Here is a 14,585-nt window from a genome sequence, read left to right as displayed (position 1 = left end):
ATTTCTATATTTTGAATAAAGCCAAACGGCTATAATTTTAAATTATATAAATTAAACATCCATTTTCACTATCAAACACCAAATTAACCTCCACAATTCACCATTTTCTCCTATAATTTTTACACTCTCTTCCACTACACTCTCAACCTTCTTCCACATAATTTTCATGGATCCGTTCAACAACCCGGATACTCCCAACACTCCTTCGAACAACCCGAATACTCCCACCAATCCGACCCAACCAAATGTTTTTTCGGTTCCGGGATATTATCCAACGCTAGAACCGAACCAATTCTCCCAATTTTCATCGAACGCGTTTGCGTCATTCCAACAATCGCCCAACCAATTCACTCAAATCTCCCAAAATCAAGCTCTTCAACAAATGATGATGCGGGGTGCTTGGAACTTTCCACCCGTTCAACCTCAACCGATCCCCACACCCCCCGTTCAACCCCAACCGATCCCCACACCCCCCGTTCAATCCGAACCCGAAGATGATGTGGAGATTGTGCCCGAAACCCAACCGCCTAAAGGGAAAGGAAAACGAAACAAAGAGAAACAAGTAGCGGGTGATCAAGCGTCGAAACCGAAGGCGATTAAATGGACCCCAATCGAAGAAGAAGCCTTAGCCAAGGCTTTCATTAGCACTTCCGACAACCCGGTAAAAGGTTCGTATTTTTTTAAAGTTTACATCTTTTTAAAGTTTACATCTTTATAAAGTTTACATCTTTTTAAATTTATAAAGTTTACATTTTAAGTGTTATAGTTTTTTTTTGGTTTAAATTTAATAGTTTTTAAGTTTAGTTTTTAATTTTTTTAATAACAGTAGGTTTTTTTAAGTTTAGTTTTTAAGTTTTTAAATTTAATAATTTTTTAATTCTTCACAGTTAGTTTAGTTTAAGTTTTTTAATTTTTTAATTCATAACAGTAAGTTTTTTTTATTATTTTATATGTTGTAAGGTTTGTTTTGTTTATTTACTTTATTTGTTTGTTTTTTTATAGGTAATAACCAACCGGGTGACGGGTTTTGGTCCAAGGTATTGACCAAGTTTCTCGCCATGATGGACCAAGGCCCGTATAGAGATATCGACTCGGTTTCCTCGAAGTGGCGAAAATTGAACTCGGCCGTTAATCGGTTTTGCGAGGAGTATAACAAGTTATATACAAGTGACCGTCGTAGCGGGTGGAACGACGAAGATGTGTTCAAAATGGCATTGGAAAAGTATAAGCAAAATAATCATGGTTCCAACTTTCCTCACGTTCGCGCGTGGATGGTTCTAAAAAACGACCCAAAATGGGCGCCCATTCCTAACGAGGTGGCGATGGTGAAACGCCAAAAAACATCGGAAACGGGTAGTTTAAGCGCCGGTGGATCGGACGCGAGGTGTCACATTAACTTAAATGATGACGCCGACTATGACGAAGACGAGTATAACGTACGTGAACCCGAGCGTCCACCGGGCCGAGACAAAACAAAAAAGGAGCGGGCCAAGGGAAAAGGAAAGGAAACGGTGGACCCGAACATGGTTGAGTTTATGGAACACCTAAAAGTGTACAACGACATATCGGCCCAAAAGTCGAAGGCGAAGGAGCGGGCCGTCGAAGAAAAAAGTCGTGCATCGGACGAGAAGTTAAAAGAAAAGGTCCGATTGTCGAATGAGAAAATCCGAATCTCCGATGAAAAAATTCGGCTTAAGGAATGGGAAATAATGATGATGAATGTCGAGAACGAACCCGAGCCGAAACGTTCGATGTTGAAAAAACTACAAAACGACATCATGAAAAAGCATCAAATTATTTAACTTTATGTTTATTTTTATTAAGTCTTTTTTTTTAAGTTTATGTTTTTTTTAATATTTATGTAATGTGTGTTTAATATTAATGAAAATATTTTATTAGTATATTTGTCAAATGTTAAAAAAAATAAAATAATAAAAAAAATAAAAAAAACATAAAAAGTGTTGAAGGACTATGACTAGGATCATCCTACCATGCCTTCTAGTTTTGGAGGATGGACCATCTTAGTGAGGACTATGATGTGTCGCCTACGTGGCGGATCATCCTCCAAGGATGATCCATCACCATACCATGTAGTCTTATGAGTCTTGTGTTTAGTTTGTATGTGAATTCAAATTATTGATAGAAACTAAAGTGATTAACCAGAATTAATTATCAATCATTAAATGTAATTATTATGTTTGTGTCCATGTGTAGAATTCAGCGAGGAATTGGAATTGAGCATTTAATATGGACTTTTTAGTGGTTTTATGTGTAAAACACTTATACTACAAGGTATGGTGATGGATTATTCTTGGAGGATGATCCGCCACGTAGGCGCCACGTCATATTTCTCACAAAGATGGTCCATCCTCCAAAACTAGAGGGCATGGTAGGATGATCCTAGTCATAGTCTTCCACCACTTTTTATGTTTTTTTTTTTATTTTTTTTACTATTCTATTTTTTTTAACATTTAACAAATATACTAACAAAATATTTTCATTAATATTAAACCCAGATTACATAAACATAAAAAAAAACATAAACTTAAAAAAAACCAAAGACTTAATAAAAATAAACATAGAGTTAAATAATTTGATGTTTTTTCATTATGTCGTGTTGTAATTTTTTCAACATCGAACGTTTCGGCTCGGGTTCGTCCTCGACATTCATCGTCATTATTTCCCATTCCTTGAGCCGAATTTTTTCATCGGAAATTCGGATTTTCTCATTCGCCAATCGGACCTTCTCGCGTAACTTTTCTTCCGATGCACGACTTTTTTCTTCGACGCCCCGCTCCTTCGCCTTCGTCTTTTGGGCCGTGACGTCGTTGTACATTTTTAGGTGTTCCATAAACTCAACCATGTGCGGGTCCACCTTTTCCTTTTCTTTTCCCTTGGCCCGCTCCTTCTTTGTTTTGTCTCGGCCCGTTGGACGCTCCGGTTCACGTACGTTGCACTCGTCTTCGTCAAAGTCGGCGTCATCATTTAAGTTTATGTAACACCTCGCGTCCGATCCACCGGCGCTAAAACTACCCGTTTCCGATGTTTTTTGGCGTTTCGCCATCGCCACCTCGTTGGGAATAGGCCTATATTTTGGTTCTTCTTTTACAACCATCCACGCGCGAACGTGAGGAAAGTTGGTATTACCATTCTTGTCCTTATACTTTTCAAACGCCATTTTGAACACATCCTCGTCGTTCCACCCGCTACGACGGTCACTTGTATATAATTTATTATATTCCTCGCAAAACCTATTGATGGACGAGTTCATTTTCCGCCACTTTGAGGAAACCGAGTCGAGATCTCGATACGGGCCTTGGTCCATCAAGACGAGAAACTTGGCCAATACCTTGGACCAAAACCCCTCACCTGATTGGTTATACCTATAAAAAAACAAACAAAATATATAAAGTGTTAACATAATAATAAACAAAAAAAAAAACTTTAACAAAAAAAAATTAAAACTTTAACAAAAAACCTACTGTTAACAAAAAAAAAATAAACTTTAAAACTAATAAACATAAAAACCCACTGTTAACAAAAAAAAAATAAACTTTAAAACTAATAAACCTAAAAACCAACTGTTAACAAAAAAAAATAAACTTTTAAAAAATAACAAACTGTCGGCTAAGAAAAAAAAATTTAACTATTAAAAATTTAAACTTTAAAAAATGTAAACTTTAAAAAAATTACGAACCTTTTGTCGGGTTGTCAGAAGTGCCAATGAAAGCCTTGGCTAAGGCTTCTTCTTCGATTGGTGTCCACTTAGTCGCCTTCGGTTTCGACGGTTGATCACCCACCACTTGCTTGCCTTTGTTTCGTTTTCCTTTCCCTTTCGGCGGTTGGGTTTCGGGAACAATCTCCACATTGTCTTCGGGTTCGGATTGGGTCGGGATCGGTTGAGGTTGAACGGGTGGTGTGGGGATCGGTTGAGGTTGAACGGGTGGGAAGTTCCAAGCACCCCGCATCATCATTTGTTGAAGGGCTTGATTTTGGGAGATTTGAGCGAATTGGTTTGGCGAGTGTTGGAATGAAGCAAACGCGTTCGATGAATATTGCGAGAATTGGTTCGGTTCTAGCGTCGGATAATATCCCGCAACCGAGAAAACATTAGGTTGGGTCAGATTGTTGGGAGTATTCGGGTTGTTCGGAGTGTTCGGGTTGTCCGGGTTGTTGAACGGATCCATGAAATAGTGTAAAAAGGTTTATAGTGGAAGAAGGTTTATAAAATAGTGGAAGAAGGTGTATAAAAATTATGTGAGAAAGAGATGAAATTTTGGGGTTAATTTGGTGATTGAAAGTGAAAATGGAAGGTAAATATATATATATATTTAAAAAATTTGACCGTTTGGATTTATTCAAAATATGGAAATTCTTTTTTTTTAACGGTCAAATAATTAATGTGGCCCCACTTTTTTGGTCCGTCTCCAACGGCGAAGAACAGACGGAGAAGCCGCGACGTGCCGGGGGCGGCACGGTGTTTGGTGCGGCACCGGAGTGCGACGGTGTGGGGACGTCCCCCATACCGTGTAGCCTTATCGAACGATACTTTATGTTCGTGTTCATTAATTAAGGAAATGAGTGTGTTTGTGAACGGTTTATGGACACAAATAAATTTGGCAAATGCGATGAAGGATAAAAGTTGATGGCCCAGATAGTAGCACTGAAACTTGAATTCCTTATTGTGGAACGGAGATCAATCTTATTTGTCGATGTAAATAATGAGAAAAGAAAGGAAAATGATGCATAAATAAGGTGAAATAAAGTTTCCTAATTTAATTGTTAGGGTAATAAAATAAATAAAAGTTTATAAAAGACATAGATAAAATATATGAAAGTACAAAAATCTTTAATTAAAACATAAAAATACGAACATAAACAAACACAAATGAACGAATGTTTACGAACATCTTACCGAACGTTCACAAACACAATCGAACGAACGAGACCTCTGTTTATGTTCGTTTATTTAACTAATTGAACGAAATTTTTTGTTCATGTTCGTTCGTTTATTAAACGAACGAACATAAATGAACTTTCCACCGAACGATTCACGAAATATTCGCTGAACGTTCGACTCGTTTACAGCCCCAGTTTTAAGAAGAAAAAAAAAAAAGAAGGATTGGTGGAGCTATAGAATTAAGATATAAGACATTACAAGTCTACCATCGAGATGCTAGTGGGCTAATTATTAGATTTTATTGAATTAATTAAAACATGGTGCGACAACTTACAACAATTACAAGTGAGCCCAATTTATGTGGGCCATCTCAAACTTGAAGAAACGTAGAAAGGCTTGAGGTCGATTGGGAAAACAATTAATAAAAGGAAATACTTTGAGAGGGATCACATGTTTTTTTTTTAGGAGAATATTAACATAACCGTACGGCTGCTACGAACAAACACTAGGCGGCTGAATACGAACGAAGCATCTAAGGTGTTCCAAAAGAGAAGAGGAAGCTTGGGAGCAAAGCAAACTAATTCGAGTTCTAGCTATGGTTGCTTAGCATTGATGAACTAGACGAATTGTTGATTTGATTAACTTTTGGTTTCGAGTGAATGTGTTGATTTACATGTTATAACTTTGAAAACTGATTCTAAATAATTGTGTGTTGGTGCTGATTTGGTTTAATAATTTATTTGATGGTTCCATTGCTCTAGATACTTAGAAATATACTCTAGCTGGGAGTCAGTCTAGGTTTGAGAAATTTAATTCAAGTTTGATAATTATTAAAACCAATTAATTAAAACGTGCAATCTTTTCTAGAGGTGAAAAATCTAATCTAGAATTGTCACGTTGTTAGCGGGGCGTTGTTAGGTAGTTTGAGTAGCCGATCACTTGGGTTCACCTATTTTTTCGCATCTAGAGTTTCCTTGGGTTTCGGTGTTTTTAGTTATTTCTTCTTCATAACTTGAGGGTTTTAGTACATAAACTACTTTATACCTGAAAGTTGTGGGACTGTTGTGTTCGGTTTACCTTCCGTAGGTTTATCGGGTTAGACAAAGTGTTCATTCAAAACCAAGGCTAGGATTTTTTTCGTGAGTCTAGAGATTCTTGCCTAGGTAACCTATTTTTTCCCTTACTTGAGTTCGAGTTCATTCTTCAGTTGTTCGTGCTTGTTGTGTGTTTGGTCCTATATTTGTTTAATTTGTTTTGTAATTTAAAAATCAAATTCTCTCACAAAACCAAATTATTAGGCTAGAGACAAATAGAGGTCTAGCATCAAAAGTCGCTATTATTGTGTCCACGGTTCGATACTCGGACTTACTTGTTTTACTACTTACGACCGATACACTTGACATTAGTGTGTGGTTAGCGGGTTTTTTCAACTTTAAAACTTGTTTGAATTTAACTAATACATATTTCACACATCAGTTACACATGAAACGGTGTTGTAACCGTTCTACCAAATGCCATGATCTTTGAATCCCTATATGTAACATCCGTCATAAAACAGATCCTAGAACCTCATCCGTTTTAACCCAAATTCAAACAGAAATACTTTGTCTTTATTGTTACTTGTGAATTTTAGTTTTTATTTAACTTTCATGTTATTTGTTGTCTTAATACAAAAAAAATAAAAAATACTATTCATTTTCTCAATTTTATGGCAAACATTATTGTCCCAATCAATGGGATAATGAAAGCTAAATTAAAAGTCATTACAATCCATAATTTGCCATCTTTAAAACAAAAAAATGATATTCTCTTTCTTTTCTAAAACTCTAATCTTATTACCAAAAAAATTCACTAAGCAAGCAAATATTTTTCTCTACCAAAATTCTGCCAATATGCTCTTAAAATCATCAAGTGAAAGCAAGGATCATCATCAAGTCTTTATTTTTTCTCTGCATCTTGTGATTTCTTCATAGTGGGCATATATAAAAATCCATTTCTTTTATTTTTCTTAAGAATTTCACAAACCTCTATCAATTTATATGATAAAGGTTTATATTTTATATACATTTTGTTTCTTTAATTTTTATTATAGAACTTGAGGCTTTGATGTAGATTATGTTTTCATAAAAAAAATTGGATTCGCGTATAATGTTTGTCATCATATTGGTTACATTTTATCAAATGTCATAAATTTCTAGATGTCACATAAATTCCTTTTAGATTAATGATCTCAATACATTTTGTAGGAAACTATATAAAAATTGATTCCTTCAAAAATATAAAATTCATGAACTTGTTTCCTTAAATTTTGTAATGTCACACCCCCAAAACTACCACAAGCGGAAACCCCCGCAAGGTGTGCGACGTACCAGGATCTAGCCACTAATCACATTGAACCAAAAGTAAAATAGAACTTTCCATTAATCAAAATAGTAAAATTCAAACACTAGTTTAGAAAATCAAACATGTTCAGCGGAAGCATAATAGTTTGTTCAATAAATGAAAATGTCAAAACAATGCAACATCAAGAAGCGTTCCAATTGCCACGGCCCATGATCACTCCAGCTTCCCAGACAGCAAGTTCCATGACAACACTGGAAACCAATGTGTACCACGTTACACCATTCGGTACAAACCCTTTAGCAACACCTCTATTTAGAAGCAAATACGCATCATCAAACATGCTTAAACATGCTTTATTTACAATACGAAGATATTAAAGTATTATAAGTAACCACATTAGGATTCCTCCCTTTGAACCATAAGTTTTCAAACAACCCGTTTTGCACTTTACCCGTTTTGCACAACCCGTTTTTCGACATTTCACGCATGATCTCACCGGCTCCTTCTAATCGTTGTTCCTTGCAATGCACGTCGATCAAGATTGTGTATGTAACGGTGTTTAGCTCGCACCCTTTTAACGTCATCTCATTTATCAACTCACGAGCTGAAACTAAACGCCCGGTTTCGCATAAACCACGAATGAGTGTATTGTACGTATGAATATCCGGCTGGCAGCCGTTTCTAAACATGCTATCACTAAACATGAAGCTATTGGGTTCAGGGACTTTGCTAAGAAGAGCCTTAGCTTCTTCAACTTGACCCGTTCGACACGACCCGTGAATAAGAACTCCATAAGTTAAAGCATTAGGATTAAACCCACGAAGAAGCATTCGATCAAAAAGCTTCAACCCTTCGTCAACGCGATCAAACTTACACAACGTGTGCAACAATGTTTGATAAACAACCGCATTCGGCACACACCCATACTTCGTCATACCCCTCAACAACCCACACGCCGCATCCACCTCATTAACGTTACACAACCCTTTCATCATAATCGAAAAACTAAACACATCCGGCGCAACGCCTCTCGGAAGCATTTCATCAAACACATTGCGTGCAACTTTCGAACAACCCCCTTCAACCAACACATCCAATGCCGTATTATACGACTTACACCCCGGTTCACAATCGCTACATTGTTGTCTGCTGTCATCTACTTTAATTAAAACGATTGTAGTAATTAGGGTTTCGATCTACTAAGCACTAAATTTACTTCGTGATGATGCTGTGCAAACTAACCGACAATTACTATGAAATGCCTTATTAATATGTACTGTAACAATGCCCGAACATTCTTGGCTTTAAGACTTACCCGAAAACAAGACTAACCTGAAGAATCGCCGGCCGAAAAGAATCTCCGGCGCCGTAGAAGAAGAAGAAACCGGCTGATATCTGTGTCGCCTGTGTGCTGATGTATCGCCTGTGTGGCCGTAGAAGAAGAAGAAAAGGAAACCTCATGTGAATTAGAATGGCTGAAGATTTTTCTCTAACCCTGGTCTTTTTTATTTTGAGAAGGGTAGTTTAGTCATTTTAACAGAGAAAGGGAAATATGCAATTTTTATTTAGGTTTGGGTAAATATGCAATTAAGGGTGTTTTTAAGGGGAAATATGCAATTATTCCATATATTCTTAGGACTTTCATATATATCTTAATTGACCAATGACTTTAATATATTTATATCTCTAGTGATTAATGAGAATAGATATATTTTTATATGTTAAATAGGGATACTTGTCACATAAACAATTTAAGCATGTTTAATTACTACATAATTTGAAACAACACATGTATGGAACTATTTTTCCTCCGGCATTTCGGTAAGCGACTCTTGATTGCTTAGTAGGTCTGTCATCGATCACGGCTATCTCGAATAGTCTAGCTAGATTGGTACGAATCCTATTAACCTTTTAAAGAATCGTGGTTCGGGTGTCGGATTGGTTTGTCTCGTTTGGCTCCTTTTCGTGTTATTTCGTTTGGCCATGGCTGGAGTGAAATCTTATCAGCCGTTTGTTAACAGGATTATCACCAAATTCTACGTGTCAAACTTGCCGGTTGGGTGCAATCCGTGGGATCTTGCAGATTTTGTGGGGGTCTTCGGTGAGGTAGCAGGTTGTTACATTGCTAGGAAAAAAGATAAAGAAGGGAATCGGTTTGGTTTTATCAGCTTTGTTAACGTTGGTGATGTTAATGAGTTGGAAAGGAAATTGAACGGTATCAAAATGGGGGAGTATAAGCTTAAGGTGAACATTACTAGGTTCGCCTTGGAGAACGCTGTCATCTGGGAACAAGAAGGGAGGGAGAAGAAAATGGAAGTGAAAAAAGTGGGGATTCATGCAGACAATGATAAGGGAAACCAGTCATTCTCTAATAGTTTCGTTCAAGAAGGGAAAAAATTCAGTGACATGTTTAAGCCAGGATCGTCGAAATCCGCGGACCTTCAGGTCAAGCCTACAGGGCAGGCGGCAGAAGTTCAGGCTCCGGAGAAGACGGTAACCGTTCACGAAGAAACAGTCATGGGCAGAACGATAGATTTTAACTCTTTGACTGGGTTGAAGGAGATTCTTAAAGATGTTGATTGCAAAATCTTTTATGTAGGGGGTTTTAATGTTCTGTTGGTTTTTAAGGAAGACCATGAAGCGTCCGAATTCTTGGTAAACCAGGAAGGTTGGATGAAATGGTTCAGTCATCTTGATATGTGGAAAGGCCAAGCAGGGGCCTATGAGAGATTAGCGTGGCTTAAGATAGTGGGTGCACCGATCCATCTAGCGGAAAAATAAGGTTTTCGATAACATCGCCGGGAACTTTGGAAAGGTAGTTCAGAAATCTCAACTGTCGGAGGAAGTTCAAGATTTGTCGTTCAACAGAGTTGGTGTTTTGGTTGACAAGGGCTTCCCGATCTCGGATTCAGTGACATTAACTTGGAGGAACAAAAGGTTACAAAAGGTTTAAGGTTTGGGTCCGAGAGGAAGAAGCAAACTGGTTACCGGATTGTTTAATCAACGATGATTGGCCGGAGAATTCATCAGATGTAGAAGATGATACGTCTACACAGTTCGGTTCGGTTAACAGAATGGAAGATTGGAGAGAGGAAGCCGAAAAGGTGGAATTGCATGGGGGAGATGTAGAGATTATGTGGGATTCCAAAGTTGGGGGGAAACCCAATGAGTTTGGTGGTAATTCTGGTTCTGACAGCCACATCAGCCGGTTTTTGGGAGTCTCGAGAAAGTGGGTAAAAAGAAAAAAAAAACCTTCAATTTATTAAAAGATAAACACATACCTTGGCCCATACCTACAAGCCCTATCCAAGTGGAAAGACCTAAAAAAGGCCCAGAGTAGAGGTTGATGAGCCCAGTTTTGATTATCTCTTTGGTGGGCCTACCCAAAATGATGTTTTAGATGGAAACTTAAGAAAAGTGGGTGTACCGGCAGCTGTGTTAGAGGATAACATATTGGGGAACGTGTCTCTACAAAACAAAGGATCAGATGCTCCTGTGGAGTCAGCCAGACTTGTCTCAGAAGGAACCAAGGTTGTTGAGGACGAATGTTCGACGGAAATTTTTAGAAAAAAGGAGAAAAGGAGGTTCTGCTCCAACATGAAATCAATTCAACTATTATGTTAGGTGAAGCGATGGGAGCAAAGCTGAACGGCCTGGATTCACTGGTGAAGGAGACTATTTTGGTTGAAGGTAACAATGTTTTTCAATCATGAATTTTATTTCGATTAATGTCAGAGGATTGGGGGGAGGGGCGATGTGAAAAGTGGTTGGATTAGAGGGCTAAAAGTGAACCATAAAATTGACTTCTTGGCTATTCAAGAAACCAAGTTAGTTGATTTCTCGGGATTCAAGTTAGATAAGTTGTGGGGAAATACACCTTTCTGTTCGGAATTCGTTGGTTCAGTAGGGCAATCGGGTGGTTTGCTTTGTTTGTGGGATGACGGTATTTTTCGGTTTTTGAGTTCAACGAAACAGAGGAATTTTTTATACATCAGGGGTTTAATAAAAGGCAGTAACGAGTTGCTGAATATAATCAATGTTTATGCTCCTCAAAGTGGAGCGGCAAAGAATGCTCTATGGGATGAATTGTTAGCAGTAATGGAGGGTGTGTCCGGAAAATGGGTGCTGCTGGGTGATTTCAATGCTGTTAGAGACCCTTCCGAAAGGAGAAATTCCAGATTCAAAGTTGGTTGTGCTTCCAGATTCAACGAGTTTATAAATCAAGCGAATTTACTCGAGTACGAGATGAAGGGGAAGAGGTTCACATGCATTAGAGAGAACGGCAAGAAGTTAAGTAAAATTGACAGAATCCTTGTGTGCCCGGAATTTTTTAACAAGTGGCCTATTGCCACGTTAAGAGCTCTTCCGTATCGCTTCTCCGATCACTGTCCGCTTTCTTTAATAATTTCGGAAAATTTTTTTTGGCCTGAAACCTTTTAGAGTGTTCAATTCATGGATTGAGCAGCCGGGATATGGAGAAATGGTTGAGTCGGTGGCTAACCAGGCTATAGTATATGGGCCGCCGGATATCAGGTTAATCAAAAAATTCACTGAAATTAGGAAAGAAATCAAAGCGTGGAGGGATGATTTCTGTAAAAATGAAAAAGAAGAGCTGGAGAAGGCCATCCAGGAATCGGAAGAGACAGAGAAGATTATGGAGGACAGGGAGTTAACGGAAGAGGAAGAATGGATTTATGCTGAAAATAAGAAAGTAGTAGCTGATATTTCTTTTAAGAAAATCATGGATATTAGGAAAAGGTCGAGAATTAAATGGGCGTTAGACGGGGACGAAAACTCAAAGTTTTTCCACACGTTGGTCAATAACAGGAAAGCTAGAAATCAGATTCCTGGATTGAATATCGATGGGACCTAGATATCGAAACCTTCAAAAATCAAAAAGGAAATTATGTGTTTCTTTAGGAACCGTTTTAAGGAAAACATCTGAGAAAGACCCGTGCTTCTATGTGAAGGCCTCAAACAATTTTCGGAAGGAGATAAAAATTTTTTGACTCGCAGTTTTTCGGTGGAGGATATTAAATCGGCTGTTTTCGGCTGTGGGAGTGATAAGGCTCCGGGTCCGGACGGCTTTAATATGAAGTTTATTAAAACGTTTTGGTACTTATTCGAGAAAGATTTTAAAGATCTATTAGATGGTTTCTTTGTCAACAGGAAGATAAATGTGGGCTGTGGGTCCTCTTTTATTACTTTAGTCCCGAAAATTCGGGATCCGGTGGAACTAAATAATTATAGGCCTATCAGTCTTGTCGGGGTGGTGAGCAAAGTGATCTCTAAGGTCCTTGCAAATCATTTAAAGAAAGTTATTGGGTCGGTAATCTCGGAGTCTCAATCAGCTTTTCTTAGTGGGAACTACATTCTTGACGGGCCTCTTATTGTAAATGAAGTTCTTAGATGGGGTACAAAGTCCAAGAAAAAGGTCTTTTTACTAAAGATTGATTTTGAAAAGGCTTATGATAACGTAAATTGAGAGTTTTTATTATCTTTATTGGCCCAAATGGGTTTTCCTAACCGCTGGGTTTCGTGCATGAGAGGGGTTCTGGAATCGGCTAGATCGGCGGTGCTTGTTAACGGTTCACCTACTTTTGAGTTTAGTTGCTCAAAAGGCCTTCGTCAAGGTGACCCAATTTTGCCTTTTTTTGTTTCTAGCTGTAATGGAAGCGTTACATTGCCTAGTCACTAAAGCGATCGAGGTGGGAGCTCTTGTTGGTATAAAAATGCCCAACAGCGGTTCGTGTATTTCTCATCTTCTTGATGCGGATGATGCTATTCCTATGGGCGAGTGGTCAAAGAATAATCTGCTGAATATGGTTCGTATTCTAAGGATCTTCAATATGTGTTCAGGTTTAAAGATCAATTTTTCCAAATCTAGCATCTTTGGGACGGAGTTGGATTATCGGAGTTAGAGGAGGCAGCAAATCTTGTCGGGTGTCAAGTTGGGGAAATGCCGTTTGTTTATCTTGGGTTGAAAGTAGGCGCCAATATGAACCGGATTGCTAATTGGAAGCCGGTTTATGATATTTTTGATACGAGACTTTCCAAATGGAAAGCTTCTTTGTTGTCAATGGGGGGGGGGGGTAGGGTCACTATTATCAAGTCGGTTCTCGAGAGTCTGGCAGTCTATTATTTCTCTCTCTACAAGGCTCCTGTTAAAGTGTTGAACGACTAGGAAGCTAAAATCAAGAGGTTCCTCTGGGGGGCCATGGACTCGTCCAATAAGATGCATTTAGTGGCTTGGAAGAAGGTTGCGTCTCCTAAGAGTTCCGGAGGGCTTGGGCTTAACAAACTAAAAAATATCAATATTGCTCTTCTTTCGAAATGGGGGTGGAGATTTTTATCGGATAAAGGTACGCTATGGAAAAAAGTTATAGAAGCATTACATAGAACGAGAATTTGTTGGGATTTTATACCGAATAGAAAGTCTATGGGTGGGGTGTGGAATAATATTGTCAATGTTCTCTGTAAAAACCAAGGTTGAAGGCACGCCATTAAGAAATTTCTTCAAAAGTGAAGTCAGGAATGGAGTTAATACCGCTTTTTGGTTCGATCCGTGGTTGGGCAATGAGCCTCTGAAAGATAGATTCCCGGAAATTTTCAAATTGGAAGCGGAGAAAAAACGTAGGATAGCGGATCGGATCATTTCGGACTCTAATGGTCAGTCTTACGTTTGGGCCTAGCTAAGGCCGATTGCGGCTGGGCAAGAGGTGGATGAACTAGTGGGCTTGTGCACATTATTGTTCGATATCTCTTTGGCGAATTCTCAGGATTCTTGGAAATGGATCGGGTCCATCGGTGAGACTTTCAGTGCCGGGGCAGTGAAACAAATTCTCGAAAGTAGCAGTATCCATCAAGTGAGGGTAGAAGACTGGATTTGCAAGTGGATTCCGGCCAAATGCAATATCTTTGTGTGGAGAGCGAGTTTGAATAGTATAGCTACTGCGGAAGCTTTAAAGAATCGGAATATAGCTATTGATGACGATAGTTGTAAGCTTTGCGGTGAAGGTATAGAGACGATGGACCATATTTTCACATCTTGTATGGTAGAGACTTCGGTTTGGAACCATGTCAATAGGTGGTGTAAGGTGGCTCCGATGTTTTTCTTCGAGTTTAAGGATATTCTTCAAATGCACGAGCATGTCGGTTTAAGTGGGCAGAAAAAGGAAATCTTTAAGGGTTATCTTCGAATCGGTTTGTTACGCCCTAACACGTTTTACCTTAAAAATGACGCAGCGGAAAAAGGGCTTTAAAAATTTCTTTCCTTATTAACGACATTACTTTCGCGAAGGTTCCAATGCTAAAAATGTTAAACGTTCTATAAAAGAATTTA

At 38.4% G+C, this 14,585-nt stretch overlaps 3 protein-coding genes across 3 annotated transcripts; 2 read left to right on the top strand and 1 right to left on the bottom strand.

Moving 5' to 3' along the window:
* Positions 1-166: 166 nt before the first annotated feature.
* On the top strand, positions 167-1,802 carry LOC110925827. The gene is made up of 3 exons (XM_035986321.1): positions 167-668; positions 1,003-1,242; positions 1,426-1,802. Exons 1-3 carry the CDS (start codon positions 167-169, stop codon positions 1,800-1,802), a joined length of 1,119 nt encoding a protein of 372 aa, XP_035842214.1.
* A 5,622-nt stretch (positions 1,803-7,424) lies between these two features.
* Positions 7,425-8,704, bottom strand: LOC110925092 (pentatricopeptide repeat-containing protein At5g64320, mitochondrial). The gene is made up of 3 exons (XM_022169060.1): positions 8,559-8,704; positions 7,695-8,389; positions 7,425-7,594 (listed from the first exon to the last, which is right to left on the bottom strand). Exons 1-3 carry the CDS (start codon positions 8,702-8,704, stop codon positions 7,425-7,427), a joined length of 1,011 nt encoding a protein of 336 aa, XP_022024752.1.
* Positions 8,705-10,317: 1,613 nt separating this feature from the next.
* On the top strand, positions 10,318-12,116 carry LOC110925093. The gene is made up of 3 exons (XM_022169061.1): positions 10,318-10,476; positions 10,979-11,502; positions 11,684-12,116. The coding sequence occupies exons 1-3, from the start codon at positions 10,318-10,320 to the stop codon at positions 12,114-12,116; spliced, it is 1,116 nt and encodes a 371-aa protein (XP_022024753.1).
* Positions 12,117-14,585: the final 2,469 nt, after the last annotated feature.

Source organism: Helianthus annuus, chromosome 17 (assembly GCF_002127325.2).
Source record: "Helianthus annuus cultivar XRQ/B chromosome 17, HanXRQr2.0-SUNRISE, whole genome shotgun sequence".
NCBI classification, from domain to species: Eukaryota; Viridiplantae; Streptophyta; class Magnoliopsida; order Asterales; family Asteraceae; genus Helianthus; species Helianthus annuus.
Note: the sequence above shows the minus strand (reverse complement) of the source record. Positions and strands in the feature narration are given on the sequence as shown.

What these genes read in the sequence shown, in the direction of transcription:
- LOC110925092 (XM_022169060.1), bottom strand. Translation starts at nt 8,704, where the DNA reads ATGAGGTTTCCTTTTCTTCTTCTTCTACGGCCACACAGGCGATACATC. An exon ending in CAGGTTAGTCTTGTTTTCGG is followed by an intron (nt 8,390 to 8,558) that starts GTAAGTCTTAAA and finishes AGATGACAGCAG; the next exon opens with ACAACAATGTAGCGATTGTG. An exon ending in AAACGGGTTGTGCAAAACGG is followed by an intron (nt 7,595 to 7,694) that starts GTAAAGTGCAAA and finishes TTGTAAATAAAG; the next exon opens with CATGTTTAAGCATGTTTGAT.
- LOC110925827 (XM_035986321.1), top strand. Translation starts at nt 167, where the DNA reads ATGGATCCGTTCAACAACCCGGATACTCCCAACACTCCTTCGAACAAC. An exon ending in TTCCGACAACCCGGTAAAAG is followed by an intron (nt 669 to 1,002) that starts GTTCGTATTTTT and finishes GTTTTTTTATAG; the next exon opens with GTAATAACCAACCGGGTGAC. An exon ending in GTATAAGCAAAATAATCATG is followed by an intron (nt 1,243 to 1,425) that starts GTTCCAACTTTC and finishes ACTATGACGAAG; the next exon opens with ACGAGTATAACGTACGTGAA.
- LOC110925093 (XM_022169061.1), top strand. Translation starts at nt 10,318, where the DNA reads ATGGAAGATTGGAGAGAGGAAGCCGAAAAGGTGGAATTGCATGGGGGA. An exon ending in TGGGAGTCTCGAGAAAGTGG is followed by an intron (nt 10,477 to 10,978) that starts GTAAAAAGAAAA and finishes GATTAATGTCAG; the next exon opens with AGGATTGGGGGGAGGGGCGA. An exon ending in TACGAGATGAAGGGGAAGAG is followed by an intron (nt 11,503 to 11,683) that starts GTTCACATGCAT and finishes GAAACCTTTTAG; the next exon opens with AGTGTTCAATTCATGGATTG.